We start from the raw sequence: 17619 nt of genomic DNA, 5'->3' as shown, positions 1-17619 counted from the left end.
AAGTAGTGACTGGTTAGTTCAGTAGTTCAGTACAGATTCTCCTAAAATACACATTCAAGGTGATATTTTAAAATGCCTTCTACATTTTTATTCTCTGAATCTGGCTTTTAGCTTTTCATTTGTCTTTTGGTTCATCCAAACAATGAGAAATGTCACTACTTGCCATCTCTGTATTTTCCTTTCCATCCAGACTATAGTGGAGTTAACCCAGGAGAGAGACTGTGTGCAGTTGTCTCCTCTGGCTCCCTGTCCAACACAGTCCCCCGGTGACTCCCCCAGCATGAGGAGGACAGAAAGCCGACAACACCTCTCTGTGGAGTTGGCTGATGCCAAGGCCAAGATCAGACGCCTGCGACAGGAACTGTGAGTGCTGCATCTTTATCAGTTGGAGAAGCAATTACTTAAATTGGGCAAAGGGGACAGAAATGGAGAAGAAACAGGAAATGTAAACAAACCTGATTCAATCTCAGCAGCTGCCACCAAACAAGTTTAAGTTCCACTGTAAACCTGCAGAGATTTTCATCATGGTCTCGTTGGAAAATCACTTTAAGTCTGAACTCTCACTTGTCAGACCTCTGTGGTTATTGTGAGTTTTAATGGCTGCATTCAGGCCATAAGCATGATGTTTGATGAGGCAGAGCGGAAGAATCATGGAGACCAGGAGCCCATTTCCTCCCTTCTTCTCTATTAGTCAAATGAGAATTGCCTGCTGAGATGTCACACTGCCCCACACAAACACATACACACACGAGTAAATGCCCTCTCACAAACCTTGGAGAGGCCTTTTAAATTCTGTATATGAATAATAGAGTTTCCTTTTTAAAGTGCTATAATCCCTTGTCAGACAAAGGCTTAATGGTCAACACAGATCATTTAGAAGGAAAGGACGGCCGACTGTCATCGGTACTTTTCATGTCGAGCTGAATTATTTCAGTGTTTCCCAAACATCACAAATAATTTAACAGACTGGCTGGTGCCATGAGGTCAGTGTTGATATTTAATGGTCTGACTGAAATTGTATTGTTGGAAGAATGTTAATTTAAGTGTTGAATACTTCACAGTCTGCCCTTCTTATAAACAGTGTTTTCAAGAAGAAGTTCCTACTTCAAGGGAATCACTTAAGTGGCTCTAGAAGTCCATTCATCAACTTGGTGGCATAAAATTGAATATAGACACCTAATAAGACATAAGAGTTTAGTTGAAGTTGCTCAAATATAGATAAAAAAAAATTTAAGCTGTTTGCAAATAAATTTAAAGTTAACTCTGTGAACTGACTCATTGTAGGCTTGCTCATGCAGGTCCCCCACTGTGTACTTAAATGGTGAAATAATGTAAGAAGAACACATTATAATAGTTAAAAATGCATTACAAGGAGTCATCTCTATATTAATTTTAGCAGTGGACCTTAATGATTTGGAAAAGGCCTTGAGTCATACTTGGTTGTATCATTTAGTCTGTGAAATTCACTGAAGATTTTGTTTCGTTTCCTTTGTCAGACAGTCAATGGTCTGCGTGAGGGCAAGCTGAAAGCCTAAATCATGGTTTTTTAACAAGTGGTTGTAGCTCAGAATGGAGTGCACGTCATCCTCTGCTTGGTCACATGAAAAGAGTAAAAGGCATCTCTCCTTATTGAACCTAAACTCATTCATTGTGGTTCTTGTGCTGAAAAGGTCTGACATCCATCACTGCAGACATCTCCCTTATACTTCCTTGACCTACATTATGACGATTTCTTCAGTAGACGTAAATAGGGCTACAGAACAGCGGCCAACAAGCCAGTGAGTTATTTTGTTGGTTGGTTGCTATGGTATTGTTTACTTGTTTCTGTGGAGTCTGTGACAGAAGGATTTTGTCATGTGATTGGCCAGACAAGGGGCAAAAAGCCTGTCTGTGCTAATGTAGTCCAGTCACATGATTGCGGTTTCTTTTCTGGGGCAGAAGAGGAGTGTGTTTGTTGTATGTGGCTGCATACGCATGCACAGATATTGTCTCCGCATAAAAATGTAGAAATGAGTGTCTAATGTGTGGTCTTGTGTGTGTCTGAAGGAGACCAGGTCAGAGCCGGGGGGTATGGCTCAGTGTTCCCACAGTGGTCTGTTTGTTAATGTGTCTGTTAAAGCTACTGTGGCCTGGCTGCCTTCCCTCCCCGTGTTCCAGCTCAAACACACTCTGAGTTTATACCTATGAAAACACATTTAGAGTAATATTTAGGGCTGTTATTCCACAGAGAATTCCACTTGATTCCCAGGCCAAACATTTGTTTTGTACTGGTTCCATTTAATCGCCTCTAAAAGTCCCTTATGAGCTTTTAATAGCGATGTATTATACCTGTTCCTTTGCAAGGCAGTCAGATATGAATGCAGAATTTAGACTGACCAGGACCACATTTTCAAGCTATATATCCTTTCGACAGCAAGTAAATTGCTAAGAAACAGGATCTGTAGCGTTGGGAAATCGTTACCCATTTACTATTACTGACATAAAGTTTGGCTCAATCAGCCATTACGCCTTCAGTGTCAGTACAGTAGATCATTAACTACAAATTTTAAGCAACTCAGTGAGATGAAAGACAGGGGCGTTCTGCTGCGCTGGAACCAGGAACAACCAAACTCCCTGCAGGACACATTCACTGAATCCGTTATTTGTTATTGTAGAACTGCAGTGTGGAACCACTTCCAGGTGATACTACAGTGATTTCTGTTGAGGTGCTTTTTGTTCATTCTTACACAGACAAAGATCTATTTTTGAGATGGGGCCAATATTTAGAGTTACAGGTAAAATTTAGGATTTGGGCAAGAGGGATAGCAGACATTTATCAGACTAGGAATAAAGGTTGCCTTTATTCATTGGCTTTTTAAATATAGCAGTGCATACAAGTGTTTGTGTCTGTGCTTGCGCAGATGCAATGAGTGTTAAGCCATTAACATAAGCAGCAGAGCCAGCTGCATCCATAATATGAGACCAAAGCTAATCTGCCATGCTAGACTTGACAGGTGTTTGTGATTTGGGGAAGGGGAGGGTTGTGGGGGACAGGGAGAGGCTGCAGGAGGTGGTTGACTGATAAAACAAAATGGTTGAAAGAACTTCCTGCCTGAATATCGGCTTCCCGAGTAACGTTAGTTGTGGGAGGAAGGAGGGGATAAATGAGAGAACAAAAAACAGAAGGATGCCTTTTTCTTATTGAGATGCACCCCGAGACTCCAGAGAGCTGTAATCAAATAGACCATCAGATGTTCAGTGGAGCGGTTTCATGCAAACACACACACACACACAGAACAGCATCTCAGGAATGCAGTCGTTTTCCTTCAAAGCAGTGTGACACATTCTCTCTCTATGGTAGAAGAGAGGAGAATTTGCAAACACACAAATTCACACAGAAAGCAAGTGTCAGGCTGCCCCATTTAACTGGCACTTAAACAAATGATACAGGGGAGTGTTAGATAGCAGATAGCGAGACCCTACTATTGAGGGTGACAGCAGGAGAAATTTAATTCTGGGTTTTGTACTGCTTACTCAACCAGAACCTAAAACTTTCTTCTCTTGTCTTATCTGTTGTGGTAGATTTCAGAATAAAGGACGATGAGGGGTTTGAGCCTTAGGGGCAGATTTGCATATGTTTACCCTGTGAAGTTGTCACATGGTACTATATGCTCTTCAGTTGTTTTTAGTAGCTGAATTCAGGGCAACACACATGGAAGACATTGTGCCCCTACCACCACAGCTCTAATACACCAGACACAATAGGCTATTTTTACTTAAGAAACTGGGTTTGTGGGTTTACTGATGACTTGAAGTCAACATGTGAGTTGCTGATTTTTCTAACTTGCCAACAGAGGCCCATTATACTTACTTGGATGTTGCCTAAGCTGTGTCTGGGCTCACAGTAGTTTATAAATTAAAATGCTTCTGTACCCAAACTCATCAAAACTGGAATGAAAACAGTAACTGAAATTTAAATACAGAATGTATGACCTGCCAACAGTCAAACAGGATTGCTTTTAAATATTTTTAACTGAGTTTTCAGTTCTTCCTTCATGTTAACTATGTAACTTGCTTTACTGCTACCTGTTGCATGATTATTAGCAATAAATTACCGAAACAACCCCAAAAAATGTAAAAACTGCCAAGCTGTTGATAAAGCCGAAAGTAAAGTGATTCATGCAAATTCTATAAAATGCAACTATTCTGTGCGACTGTGTCAATAAGTTGCCACCATTAAATGATTTAGCTGCGCGCCTTGAAATGGAAATAGCCCTAAAGGAATGTCCTTGTTAGTACTCTGAATTGATACATGCACATGCACGCACACGATACGGCACATTGAATTGATGTATGGCTTCAAGCGTACAATTAGAGACATAAAAACATAATTTTCTTGCTTTTTTTGCTGCAGAAAAATTGGTGTCTTTCTCTTCCTCCTGGCACTCTTTCTGTCGTTCCTCTTTCTAGGTTACATCCTCTGACCTTTTCCATTTTGCCCTTGTTTAGCTACTAACCCTCCCATCTCTTTCATGCCAGAGAGGAGAAGAGTGAGCAGCTTTTGGACACCAGACAGGAGCTTGAGAACATGGAGGTGGAGCTCAAGAGGCTCCAGCAGGAGGTAATGCCACAAATCACAGCAGCTCTCAAGCACCTACATGCACACAGCACACAAACACTCATGTGACTCCCTCTTCCCTTCACCTCCTCCCTTCTCTTTCTAAGTACTTTGTTTCTGCAGCGCTGCCAGGCTTTAATCAGCTGGCTAGTGACTTAGCTCATTAGGGGCTATTAGAGCTATCTTTAGTCTAGCAACAGCCTCACATGGCTTTTGATTTGGAGTGGGCGGCAGGCTGATGGCCTGGTTAACAGACTAGATGCTGTAAACAAGGTGGATGAGTTCAGGGCATGGAGAGTTTGTGTGTATGCATGTCTGTGTTAGTTGATATAATAGTTTATTGTCTAATAGTCATGCAGGATTACAGTCTCAGTGAACGCACTAACAAAAAACAAATCTTTATTTTTGATTCACGATTGTGTATCTGTTTATATATTTGTTCATGCATTTCACTATTTAGAGATATTTTCTTGTGAATCCATTGCAAATTCTTAAACACATGTCCACATATTCATGCTCTATATTCGGCTATCAACTCCTGCAGAGCTACCAGCTGCTGTCTGACGCTCGGTCGGCTCGGGCCTACCGTGACGAGCTGGACGCACTCAGAGAGAAAGCGATCCGTGTCGACAAACTGGAGAGCGAGCTGGGCCGTTACAAGGAGAGACTTCACGACATTGAGTTTTACAAGGCCAGAGTTGAGGTACACATCTGCACACACAAAGCGTTGTGTTAAGCAAAGATGCGGTGTTTGTTGTTGTCTTGATAACATTAGTTCAAGAAAAACGTACTTTTGGGGTAAAAAGGTTTGTGCAGGTTGTAGTGATGTTTATGAAACAGAGGCACCCAGTCTATACAATGACATTAAGTCAAAGTTGAGCTTCTGTTTTAAAAGACAAGATATAAAAAGTTGCTCAAACATTGGCAGCAGAGACATTTTTATTCCTGAGCAAACTGTAAAGAGCTATATAATATGAATCCACTATACTATTATTACCGTTGCTTATTCTAAGCTGCAATGATTATGTTTTGTTGTTTGTGTTCTCTACTGATGTGCTGATGTCTGCAGGAGCTGAAGGAGGACAACCAGATCCTGCTGGAGACTAAGACCATGCTGGAGGAACAACTGGATGCTAGCAGGACCCGGTCTGACAAACAGCACCACCTGGAGAAAGAGAATCTACAGCTCAAATCCAAGATCCATGACCTGGAGATGGTGAGAGGATGGATTTATGGATCAGTGTTTAGTGATCTATTTTAGCTTTATGGGATTTTTTTGGATGAAAAAGCAGGAAAAGAAGTGTAAATGGAACATTTCAGCAGTTGCGTGTTCAGCATCTGTTTATCTCAACACACCATCCAATCTCTGCGTTATCTCCAGGAGCGGGACATGGACCGTAAACGCATGGAGGAGCTGTTGGAGGAGAATCTTGTTCTTGAGATGGCCCAGAAACAGAGCATGGATGAGTCTCTGCACCTGGGCTGGGAGCTGGAGCAACTATCCAAGACACCAGAGCTGACTGATGGTAAGACGTGGATGGAGGCGAGGGTCTGTTTAAAAGAAGAAAACCAGAGAATGTTTCTGTATATTGACTGGCAGCTACAGCAAGTTTAAAAATAAGAACAACAAAGGTAAATGGTTCATTTGACAGTCACCTGAGTTGACCAGGTTGAAGGCTTCAGAAGGCCAACAGACCAGGCTTTGGTCATTGGCTCTTGGCCCTGGCCTCATCCCCACAGCCCTTGTGAATTTGCCTGCCTCCACTGGGTTTTCTTTCCACTTGGTTAAGACCTGTAATTAATATTCAGAGGCTCCTGGAGGATAATCGGTATGTTTGGATTATAAAAGCTGTTAAGAGGTTTAACTAGCCAGGGATCGGGATAAAGACTTTGAGAGTGTTTGTATGTGTGTGTGTGTGGGTGGTGGGGGTGGGAGGTTGTTTGTTAAAATGGCACTTTTAAAAGCTTTAAGACTTGTAAAGTTGGACCACAGGGCTTTCAATTAGTTAATTTTTCCTTGACTTACTGCAATCCCAATGATATCACCTGAGATTTTTTTTAATAGTGATTTAAAACATTGATGTGCATTTTCTCGCTGTCATTGACTCAGCCCCCCAGAAGTCCCTGGGTGAGGAGGTGAATGAGCTGACCTCGAGCCGCCTGTTGAAGCTGGAGAAAGACAACCAGACCCTGCTGAAGACTGTGGAGGAGCTCAGAGGAGCAGCCAGTCAGGACACAGTGGCAAAACTGGCTAAAGTCACCCAAGAGAACCAGAGACTTAACCAGAAAGTAAGCAACGAACTGTTATATCTTTTTATTTATTTCCACCTATGCGTCTTAAAAAATGCGGCCTGCACTCATTGCAGATGATCCCACTGTCATAATTTGACAAGCTGTTTTTCTAATTTCATTGGCAAATGCTCACCTTACCTTAAGTCCATATAATAATAAAAATAGGAATTTAATTAGTCATATTTTAGTTATATAGTTCAGTTTGCCTGTAAAATACGCTGTGCATCATGAGAAATAAATCATACCTTTTTCAAAGCTGCTAACTGAATAATAGGATAATATAGGAAGTTGTGTGGATGAATATATTGTACAGTTTTCATCTGTTGGCCATAACATGCCTGCAGTACACACGGTAACCTAAAAGCCAAAACCCAGACTTCTCTGACATTAAATAAAGCAAGCATGAGACAAGCATCAGTACTCAGTTATGCTATAGATAGACTGAGCGCACAGTTACTGTTTTAAGACACTTTGCAGTTTCATTTCCTGCTCTTTATTGGAGTCACCACCTAGATTAGCATATTGGACCCGGTCTGCTCCATAATATATCACCCTGACACTTGACTTTAGACCTTTTCACACAGTGGCAGTGAGAACTAAAAAACAGAAAGAGGGAGAACGTATAGAGAAGGGTGGGTAGGAGGATGAAAGCAGAGCTGTAAATCTAGGCAGCCCCTTGCCTTTTTCTTTTCCAGTCTTTGACACTTGCACGCCCCTCGCTAAGAGAAGTCTCTCAGCTATTTTCAGAAACATAAGCCTCTCTCTGTGCCCTCTGAATAAAAAGCATGAAATTGTGTTTTTCTCTCACAAAGAGAAAATCCAAAGTGAGTGTCCTGAAGTCTGGAGCCAAAACACATTTGTATGTGAATGCAGCTGCTGGTAGACTCAAACAACAGAAATAGTGTCATTTAAAATGTATCTGTCTGTCTGCATCTGTGTGTGTGTGTGCGCATTAACTTGTGTGTGTTTGTCTGCATAGTTGTGACAGAATGAGAGGATATATTGTATTTGTATCATGGATTAATAACGGCACCAGCTTCTTTATGATTGCAAAACACAGAGTAACTCACAGTATTATGCCTCGGCCACAAAAACAATGGTCACAACAGAGGTGACTGTGCAATGTAGGATCTTAAGCAAGAAAACCATCGACAGTGCACCATGATGTATGTGTGACTGAAGGGGAACAAATCCTAAAATGGGACATAAAAGCTGACAAAAAGGAGCTGACAGTAATTGCTGAGCCACCACCAGCTATCCTCATGAACACTGACTAAAACATGAAAACGCAGTCGAGACAGTGCGACATTTTAAAATGCTTCTTTGTTTGTGTGCAGTTGGAGCAGCTGCAGAGTGAGCTGACAGCAGACATAGAGTCGCTCCGCAGTGCTGAGTCGCTCAGCACTGACCTGATGAAGGAGAAGGCTTTACTGGAGAAGACTCTCGAAACACTCAGAGAAAATTCTGAGAGACAGGTATACAAACACACACACACAATACACATAATTTAAACTTGTATTCTTGAGGTATTGAGGTGTATTAAATCTTCTCAGTAATAATTGCTTTTATGCCATTTTTCCTGCCACATTTTTGCTGAATGACGCACAGGCCCGTTGTGTTTGAGATGGACAAAGTTAGTGCAGTTAATCTAATGCTGCAGAGACCAAGTTTTCTGAGAGTGACTATAGTCAACTCAAGCATTCATGTGATTTAAAATGTTAACATTGCAGTCTGTATACTGGACAAGTATATGGAGAGATACACCAACACATTCAGACAAACAGAGCTTTGAGACTGTGCGTCATACACGCTGCTCTCTCCACAAAACCATCATTGATTCTGGTCTCAGGAAGCTCAGAGAAAATAACATGGCGGAGCTGTGTAATTTACTAAAGTCTATACTGAGTTTTCTTGAGAGCAATCTTTGTGCAATTGATTTGCGTTTGGCTCAGAAAACTATTAGGTGGAACTACCGCTATGTTTTATTGACTCAACACACTCGTTGTGTGTCTGCAGAGACTTTATAGCTGTTAGACCCAGATCTGACACCTATGATTAGTTTAACCATCTGATTTGTAAAATCTGGCCTCAATGAGCTACAGAGGCAGAGAAAACACAACACGCTGCACTCACAGATGTGGGCACTTCTTTCCAGTCGGTTGTAAACATAATGAGATGTAACTAATGTGGTGCCTTTCCAAAATGCATGTAAGCTTTTGTGACTTTTGTGTTTCCACGTGTCGTTAGTGGTTCTTCTTGATATCTTTTGAAATTTTTTGAGTTTATTGGAGAAACGAATTTGATTAAATTAACCTAAATGAAAATGTGAAGCAGAAACTTCAGGCTTCCCCAACAACAGGTGGGAGAGACCTGTCTGTGTAATACTGAATGCAAAGTTAAAAAGTTTAAATCATTTATATTAAATATGACACAGGCCATTAAAACTCTGTCTGCTCTCCAGCTGAAGGGTCTGGAGCAGGAGAACAAGCACCTGAGCCAGACGGTGTCTTCTCTGCGTCAGCGCTGCCAGGTAGGTGCTGAGGCCCGGGTCAAGGATGTGGAGAAAGAGAATCGCGTTCTCCATGAGTCCATCTGCGAGACAACCGCCAAACTCAACAAAATGGAGTTTGAAAGGAAACAACTGCGTGAGTAACACACTGATTAAGAGTTTTTGTGATTCATTGAAATAAGTGTGGGTGTGTTTTTTGGCTTTGTTTTTTCTGGCTACGTTAAGTTGTCTGTTCATTTTAAATTCACAGGATCAGCAATTTGGTTGTTTGTAAGAATGTGTGTCTTTTGTATGCAGGCAAGGAGCTCGAGGTGATGAAGGAGAAAGGAGAGCGAGCAGAGGAGCTGGAGATTCAGATGCAGAAGCTGGAACGGGACAACGAGAGCCTGCAGAAGAAAGTTGCCAGTCTTGGAATCACCTGTGAAAAGGTCTGTGTGCATTTTGTTCTCTGCCTGGTCTGTATTTTGAAATGTCAGTGTGTCTGTGTGCCGTATGTCAGTCAGTGTTGCCCCACATGGTTCAGCCTTAATATGCTTTGTTTCAGGGAGAAAGATCTCTGACTGTGTCTGTAAAATTTGTAATGATTTTGCATTGAACATTAAAGCCCTATCTCATTATGCAGTGAAACTGTGACAGCAGCACAGAAAAGTACAGAGTATTAGGCTGCCATTATACATCACCACCATCACCTATATGTGTGCAGGTGTCTTCTTTGGAGAAGGAGAACACGGAGCTGGAGGCAGAAGGCCGTCGTCTGAAGAAGAAACTGGATGCTCTAAAGAACATGGCCTTCCAGTTGGAGGCTCTGGAAAAGGAGAACTCCCAGCTGGAGCAGGAGAACCTAGAGCTTCGGCGTTCGGCTGAGAGCTTCCGGTCAGCAGGGGCTAAGGCCATTCAGCTGGAAGCCGAGAACAGAGAACTGGAAAGTGAGAGGAGCCAGTTGAAACGTAGCCTGGAACTGCTCAAAGCCTCATCCAAGAAGACCGAGAGATTAGAGGTAAAACTTCAGGACTGCCAGTTATATGATGAGTACTTAAGACACTAGGCTAGTGTTAGTTATAGTGTTTAATCAGCACTAGTGGGGCTTATAGGTATACTAACTGGTCTTAAACAGAGACAACTTGACTTTTTACTTTTGTAATTTATCGTAACCAATGAATATTTATACAGGTAAGATACAGGCAGTCTGGCATACAGTGGCATCGGGGAGCAGCACAACTAGTTCATGGAAGCTTTTAATATCCTAATCTGGCTATTCCTCTCCCAGGTGAGTTACCAGGGCCTAGATACAGAGAACCAGCGCCTGCAGAAAGCTTTAGAGAACAGCAGCAAGAAGATCCAGCAGTTGGAGGCAGAACTGCAAGAGGTGGAGACTGAGAATCAAACCCTGCAACGCAACCTGGAGGAGCTCAAGATCTCCAGTAAACGCCTGGAGCAGCTGGAGCAGGAGGTAGGGTTAAAAAAAAAGATTCACACACATTGACTCAGTAGCAATAATCACATGTGCTGGAATGTAGGAAACAGCAGTCTGAAAAATGCTGTGTCACTGTGTAAAGAAATTAGACACATTTTTTTGGACTGCACTCTTCTCTGGAGCACAACAGGTACAACATCCAGCTGAATTGCTGTAGGTGTTTAACTGACACAGCTTCAGTGACTTTTTTTGTGGGATGGACTGATTCTGCCTGGCAGAATGGGGCCAGTCAGATTGGCCCAAAAACGGTAGCTGAGGCAGACTGGTGCACTGTTTGTGATGTTGCAGTCTTGTATGTAAAAACACATGAAACTGTATTTGTTAGTTGGCACTTGAACAGCGCTGCCACTCTTGTAGTTCATTCTGATAAAATTACAGCATGTTTCCCAGCAGGGTTGGATTATCCCAGATTATTTGCCAAAATTGATTTTTGGCCCGTTGAGTTAATCTGCGTCCACTTTTAGCCAAACATGTATTTACAAAGCATTTAGACTAAAAGTAATCCCATCAAATGATGTTTTATCCATCTGCTCTCCATTACATCCCGTTATTCCCCAGAACAAGACTCTGGAGCAGGAAAGCTCCCAGCTGGAGAAAGACAAGAAGCTTCTGGAGAAGGAGAACAAGCGGCTGAGGCAGCAGGCCGAGATCCGCGACTCCAAGCTGGATGACAGCAACCAGCGGATCTCCTCCTTGGAGAAAGAGAATCGAACCATGGGCAAGGAGATGATCTTCTTCAGGGACTCCTGCACGAGAGTCAAAGACCTGGAGCGAGAGAACAAGGAGCTGGTCAAACAGGCCTCCATCGATAAGAAGACCCTCATCACACTCAGGGAGGTAAGCAGGGCCATGACAGTAAATTTCAAATGTTCAGCGTTGGATTCATAGTCCTTTGTTGGTGCAGAGGCACTCAGATATGTATATGTTTATTTAGGAGCTTGTGAGTGAGAAGCTGCGGACTCAGCAGATGAATAATGATCTGGAGAAACTGACCCATGAGCTGGAGAAGATTGGATTGAACAAAGAAAGGCTGCTGCATGATGAGGGTTCAGACGACAGGTATGGGCTCCCAAACACACACACACTCACTATATTTACTATTCTGTGATGGCTCTTAAAACTGTTTCAACCTGGAGCCCAAATAAGAACTTAGTCTATCATCTTGGGATCAGAATCATTAAAAGTGATCAGTACAAGTGGGACTCCAAATAAATCAGGCCTGTGGCTTATTTTAGATTAGGTGCTGTAGTTTTAATTAATCTGAGTCTAATGCAAACTCATCCTGTGGGATGTTTCTGAGCCAGTATCTGCCCCACCTGCTACACTCTTACCAAGCAGTCAGTTAGCCCTGCTATACTGGGATCTATGATGATACTTTAACTGTATAAAGGATTACAGATGTGTGATGACCACACTGGATGCACAAACACGCCAACACACACAAACCGAGCTAACCAGGCCTTTATTCTTAGGTTTAAGCTCCTGGAAACCAAACTGGAGTCAACCCTGAAATCATCTTTGGAGATCAAAGAGGAGAAGATTGCTGCCCTAGAGGCCAGACTGCAGGAGTCCTCGAACCTCAACCAGCAGCTTCGCCAGGAACTCAAGACAGTAAGAAACAGAGCTCCATATTAATAAGCAAGCAAAAATATAGTGTTTTGGCTGTGTTGCACACAGATGCTTAGCACTACCGCAACACAGAAGACCTAGTATAAAAACACATTCCACCAACACCAGCAAAGCCAAAACACCAATCTGCAGTGTAAAAGGCCAGAAATACTAAAAACACTGAGGGCTTCTCAAGGCTGATACATTATTTATTCATCCACTCTTCCACTTCTATCGCCAGTTTATCTATTCATGAGGCGGCAGGAGTCTGGGAAAGAGATGGAGTGGAGTGGATGTCTGCTTTCCTTTAGGAGTCATTTATGTTTTAAACTTGCTGACGCAAATTTGATCTAAAGCTTAAATGATGAGTGGAAAAGTTGAGGCGTCTGAGGATAAACTTTCAGCAGTGACACTGTAATGGATCCTGTCTGTTCTTACTTTACTGTTACTGTCATACTCTACCAGAGTAGTCTGCTATTTTCATTTGTAGTTTTCCATTCAAACCTATAGCAGAATCTCACTCTCTGCCATCTTGGATTTACATGGTATTTATGTCGAGGGAGACAATTTGAAATGTACTGTAAGACCCGGAAATATCACGCTGAGTTATTCCATGGTGTTGACATATTTGTCTCTCCCCAGGTGAAGAAAAACTATGAAGCGCTGCGTCAGAGGGAGGAGGAGGAGAGGATGGTGCAGAGCTCGCCCCCTAGAGGAGGAGAGGAACCTCAGACTATCAGTAAATGGGAGAAGGAAAGCCATGAAGCCACCAGGGAGCTGCTGAAAGTCAAAGACAGACTCATTGAAGTGGAGCGGAATGTAAGTTAACATGACGTCAGGAATGTAAGATGGTTTATGTCACTTGTCCATGTCTGCCATTATATTGTACTGTGTGTTTTTCCCAGAATGCCACGCTGCAGGCTGAGAAGGCGGCCCTGAGGAGCCAGCTCAAACAACTAGAGTCTCAAAGCTCCAACCTGCAGGCTCAGATAGTGGCCCTGCAGAGACAGACGGCGTCCCTACAGGAGAACAATACCACACTACAGACACAGAACGCCAAGCTGCAGGTAAACCCCATCACATCCTCCATAGTACAAGGTGTCCAGTGAGCAGTGACCTCACAATGGATAACTGCTTTCCTACAGAGGAATGCATTGGATACAGAGAGCAAACCTATCAGGAGTGTACATCTGAAACCTCAGGCAAGCAGGGACAGGAAGTATCTCACTTAAATTCTCTAACAGTTAGGGGTGGTGAAAAAAAATCGGTTATTGATTAATCACGATTATATTATGGACGTTCACAAGTCGATTATTAAATTTCCAAAGATATATATTTTTTGTAATACGCAGCAGGGGCTCCTCCAGTTACTGGCTGTCATGCAAGATTTAACCACAAGGCGGAGCTGGTGACTAACAGTCATAACAAAACACCCTGTAACAGAGGCAGCGCGCGAGCTTACTATGCTAGCGAGAGGCGTGTCGCTCCTGCACAATATGGCGACCGCTGGGCCAGTACTTCCGGTCAAAACTTCCGGTGGTCTAACAGCGACATCTGAAGTCAGCGAGAGCGAGAGATAACAGCGATCGAGTTACATTAACAGAGAGATTATTTTATTTACATAGCAGTAGCTAGGTAGCTAACATTTAGGTCAGTTGTCCTGTAGATTTTTTTTAAATTATCAGGGTTTTTTTCAACGTTTGACGTTTTTTAGTTGAGGCGCATACGAGCAAAACAAAAAAACATGGCACCCTGAAAAAAGCGCTAACGAGTATGCTAACCTATCGTTATCGGACACTACGTTTAGACAGATGTTAGGTTTGGTGTAGTTTGAGATTGTCAGAGGCGGGCCTACCGAATATTTGTTTGAGTATTTTGGTTTGTGTTGTAATGTATTGGTTCAGAAAACTAGAGACAAGCAGTGCAACCGCTCGTCAATGGCCGCGATCAAGATTATTTACCACCTTTGTCCGTGCATCAGGTGTTTGATCAGGTGCATTTTCATTTCAAGTCAGTAAAACCCCAAAGCTAATGTAATGATGACAATGATACAGAGAATGTTTTTTTAAGAAGCAAGATAGATCTTTAATTCATTGCTGAGTTGCCCATGGCTTCACTAACAGTCACATGAAGATCAGTCTGCTTTTAAAATGCCGACTACAGATCCCGATGTTTTTGGTCGGGTTGAAGTCATCCCTCCGGATCTTCTGCATCCACTCTGGCCGTACCGCAGCGTTAACGGGGAATGCATGAAAACTGACTTCTTTGCTGTAACGTGACGAAACGGTACATAACGGCACACAACAGTGAAGTGCGGCCATTGGTGAGCGGTTGCTCCACGATCGAAACCCGGTCTGAGCTCTTCTGCGCGGCGTTTGCATGTTCTCCCTGCGCCTGCGTGGGTTTTCTCCGGGTACTCCGGCTTCCTCCCACAGTCTCAAAAACATGAACATTAGCTTCACTGGCTACTTCACATCGCCCCTAGGTGAGTGTGTGCGTGTGTGGTTGTCTGTCTTTGCGTGTCGGCCCTGCGATTGACTGGCGATCACTCCAGGGTGTACCCCGCCTCTAGCCCGTAGTCAGCTGGGATAGGCTCCAGCTCCGCCGCGACCCTAACAAATGAAGCGGTATAGAAAACGTCGCGCTTCCATCCAGAGAAGGCTGCGTACTCTCCAGGAGTTGACAACAAAATTATCCCCGGTGAAAGACTACATCTAAAACGAATTAAAAACTAAATTGGAAGTTACAGCTACACTACACTACTGAATGTGCTTTGAGATGTTTCTCAATAAAAGAGAAGTTGAGTAATTCAGCAGCTGACTGTTTTTTTTTTTAATGGTGCAGTACGTTTATTGTTAAGTGGAAACTCAATAATCGATTGGTAATCGAATCAAGACCTCAATAATCGTAATCGAGTCGAATCAGGAAATTGGAACGATTAACCACCCCTACCAACAGTTGTTACACTGCAGCAGGTTTATATTATCTCAATAATCAGTTTACAACCTCTTGTAAACACACTGTGACAAAATAGATAAAAAATAGAAAATGAAAGTGATAAATTTCTGTCAAGGTATCACAGACTAGCTTGGTATATTTCACTTCAAGGAACCTGCATGTATTCTGAAAAAGCATTCTCTCCTCAAGGTCCCTTTAGCAGCTGATATTGTGGGGTTTGCTGGCTGTCATTGATTTATAGTTATTAAAATTTTTCTGGTCACTTCAAGGACTTACTGTCTATGTTGGCCTAAAAGTTGAAGTTAATGCTTGACATTAAGACCATAATTGACAAAGCAATATCTCTCTAAAAATCCATCTTTTTATCTGTTTGTAGCTTTTGGTCATATTGTGTGATCAAAAATAAAATTGTATTTTTTAATTTCTATATGAGATATTTTGTTTTAATTCCATTTGAGGAGTCAGTGATTACTACAATAAAATATAAACTTTTTTTTAAACACAAAATCCAACACTCTAGCCTTCACTCTGTACTCCTCTGGTTGTACAGTTGCCTTGCCAGGCGGCTGAGCTCCCTGGAATGGATTTAGACTTGTGCTCCCTGTTTGGCAGCAATTCAAACCCTTCTTATGGGTGACAGGATTTACACTGACCAAACAGTAGCTTCTAGTTGTCTCTGTGGGTGTTTGTGCATGTCTCCTGATGTACAAAGTGTGTATGTGAGAGCCCGTGTGTGTGTGTGCTGGAGGTAAAAAGCTGTTTCTGTTTAAAGGTACATAAAGTGTGTCAGCACCTGGACAGAAATAAGTGTGTGTTTGTGTGCGCGTGCGTCATAGTGTGAATATACACACACTAGACATGAATCAAGAGAAATTTGAGACTGGGAAACCACTGTGACCACAAAGGAAACATGAAAAGAAACAGTTTTCCTGCTGGTGTTTTGTTGATGGAGATTACAGCAAAAAGGGTGGACAAACCCAACAGAGACATAGTGCCCCCTAAAGACTAAAATGGCAATAACCTCTACTTACTCTACCTTTATTTCCTCTGATGTTTGATTTGAGGAGCAAAGTACTCCCCACAGATCACAGCAAAAAAATATTTTTTTAATAGAAGCAGATAGATGACAAAACCCCTCTTCACACCTTTTTACTTATCCCCTCTGTCCTCTCCTTTAGGTGGAGAATTCTACCCTGAGCTCTCAGAGTGCAGCCATCATGGCCCAGAATGCCCAGCTGCAGAGTCAGCAGAGCAGTGTGGAGGGCGAGCGCGAGGGAGCTCTGAAGGAGAAAGAGGAGCTGAGGGCCACCTACGAGCTGCTGCTCCGTGATCACGAGAAGCTTGCGGCGCTCCATGAAAGGCAGGCAGCCGAGTATGAAGCCCTGATCGGAAAGCATGGGGGCCTGAAGAGCTCCCACAAGAGCCTGGAGCAGCAGCACAGGGACTTGGAGGACAAGTGAGATGGGGTTCACAACCATGGGATGATCACATGCTTAAATCTAATTACATGCCTTTAAAAACTTTTCTGACCTTCTTTTGTACATTATCCTGTGTGTGTTTATATGCGTCCAGGTATAAGCAGCTCCTGCAGAGGAAGGGGGATCTGGAGGAGCTGGAGAAAAATCTGAAGGAGCAGCAGGAAAAGATGGCACTGGAGAACCAAACACACCAAGCCACAGCTGACCAGTGCAAACTTCTCAAAGATGAAAACGATAGGTCTGATTAACCTATATCAATATTTTTATCATAAAGTTTATGCAAATGTGTTAATGTTAACACTGTGACTTAACCTTTATATATACACTGGATATATATATTGAGGAATTCCTCTGCTCTCCCCTCAGACTTAATACTACCTATCGTCAGCTGATGAAGGACAATGAGAATCTTCAGTTGGACCATAAGAACATAAAGAGCCAGTTGAACAGCGCCAAGCTGGAGCAGACCAAGCTGGAGGCTGAGTTCTCTAAACTGAAGGAGCAGTACCAGCAGCTGGACATCACCTCCACCAAGCTCACCAACCAGTGTGAAGTAGGAGAGACTTCTCTTCTCTTCATTTGGGGGTTTCCTATTGTGTTTTCGTTTGCCAGTTTTAGAGCCAACCATCTTTGATTGGTTTACTTCTTAAGCCAGCTGTGTTGTGGAGGGTTTATCCCTTCCATGTGCCATGTTTGTGTTTGA

At 42.7% G+C, this 17619-nt stretch overlaps 1 protein-coding gene across 3 annotated transcripts in view; it reads left to right on the top strand.

Annotated features, from left to right (window-relative positions):
- LOC121189566 (girdin-like) overlaps nucleotides 1-17619 on the top strand; it is a 63344-nt gene that overhangs the window by 33543 nt on the left and 12182 nt on the right. For all 3 annotated transcript variants that reach the window (XM_041049830.1, XM_041049829.1, XM_041049831.1), the window contains exons 8-26: nucleotides 191-363; nucleotides 4519-4600; nucleotides 5142-5300; nucleotides 5667-5813; nucleotides 5979-6123; nucleotides 6708-6886; nucleotides 8227-8364; nucleotides 9351-9534; nucleotides 9696-9826; nucleotides 10102-10395; nucleotides 10666-10848; nucleotides 11431-11709; nucleotides 11807-11931; nucleotides 12345-12483; nucleotides 13123-13299; nucleotides 13386-13547; nucleotides 16617-16894; nucleotides 17011-17154; nucleotides 17283-17469. In XM_041049830.1, the coding sequence (XP_040905764.1) occupies nucleotides 191-363; nucleotides 4519-4600; nucleotides 5142-5300; nucleotides 5667-5813; nucleotides 5979-6123; nucleotides 6708-6886; nucleotides 8227-8364; nucleotides 9351-9534; nucleotides 9696-9826; nucleotides 10102-10395; nucleotides 10666-10848; nucleotides 11431-11709; nucleotides 11807-11931; nucleotides 12345-12483; nucleotides 13123-13299; nucleotides 13386-13547; nucleotides 16617-16894; nucleotides 17011-17154; nucleotides 17283-17469 (3306 nt within the window). The remainder of the gene's footprint in view (nucleotides 1-190; nucleotides 364-4518; nucleotides 4601-5141; nucleotides 5301-5666; nucleotides 5814-5978; nucleotides 6124-6707; nucleotides 6887-8226; nucleotides 8365-9350; nucleotides 9535-9695; nucleotides 9827-10101; nucleotides 10396-10665; nucleotides 10849-11430; nucleotides 11710-11806; nucleotides 11932-12344; nucleotides 12484-13122; nucleotides 13300-13385; nucleotides 13548-16616; nucleotides 16895-17010; nucleotides 17155-17282; nucleotides 17470-17619) is intronic.

This window comes from Toxotes jaculatrix, chromosome 11 (assembly GCF_017976425.1).
Source record: "Toxotes jaculatrix isolate fToxJac2 chromosome 11, fToxJac2.pri, whole genome shotgun sequence".
Lineage (NCBI taxonomy): Eukaryota > Metazoa > Chordata > Actinopteri > Toxotidae > Toxotes > Toxotes jaculatrix.
This window is presented reverse-complemented; position numbering and strand designations above follow the sequence as displayed.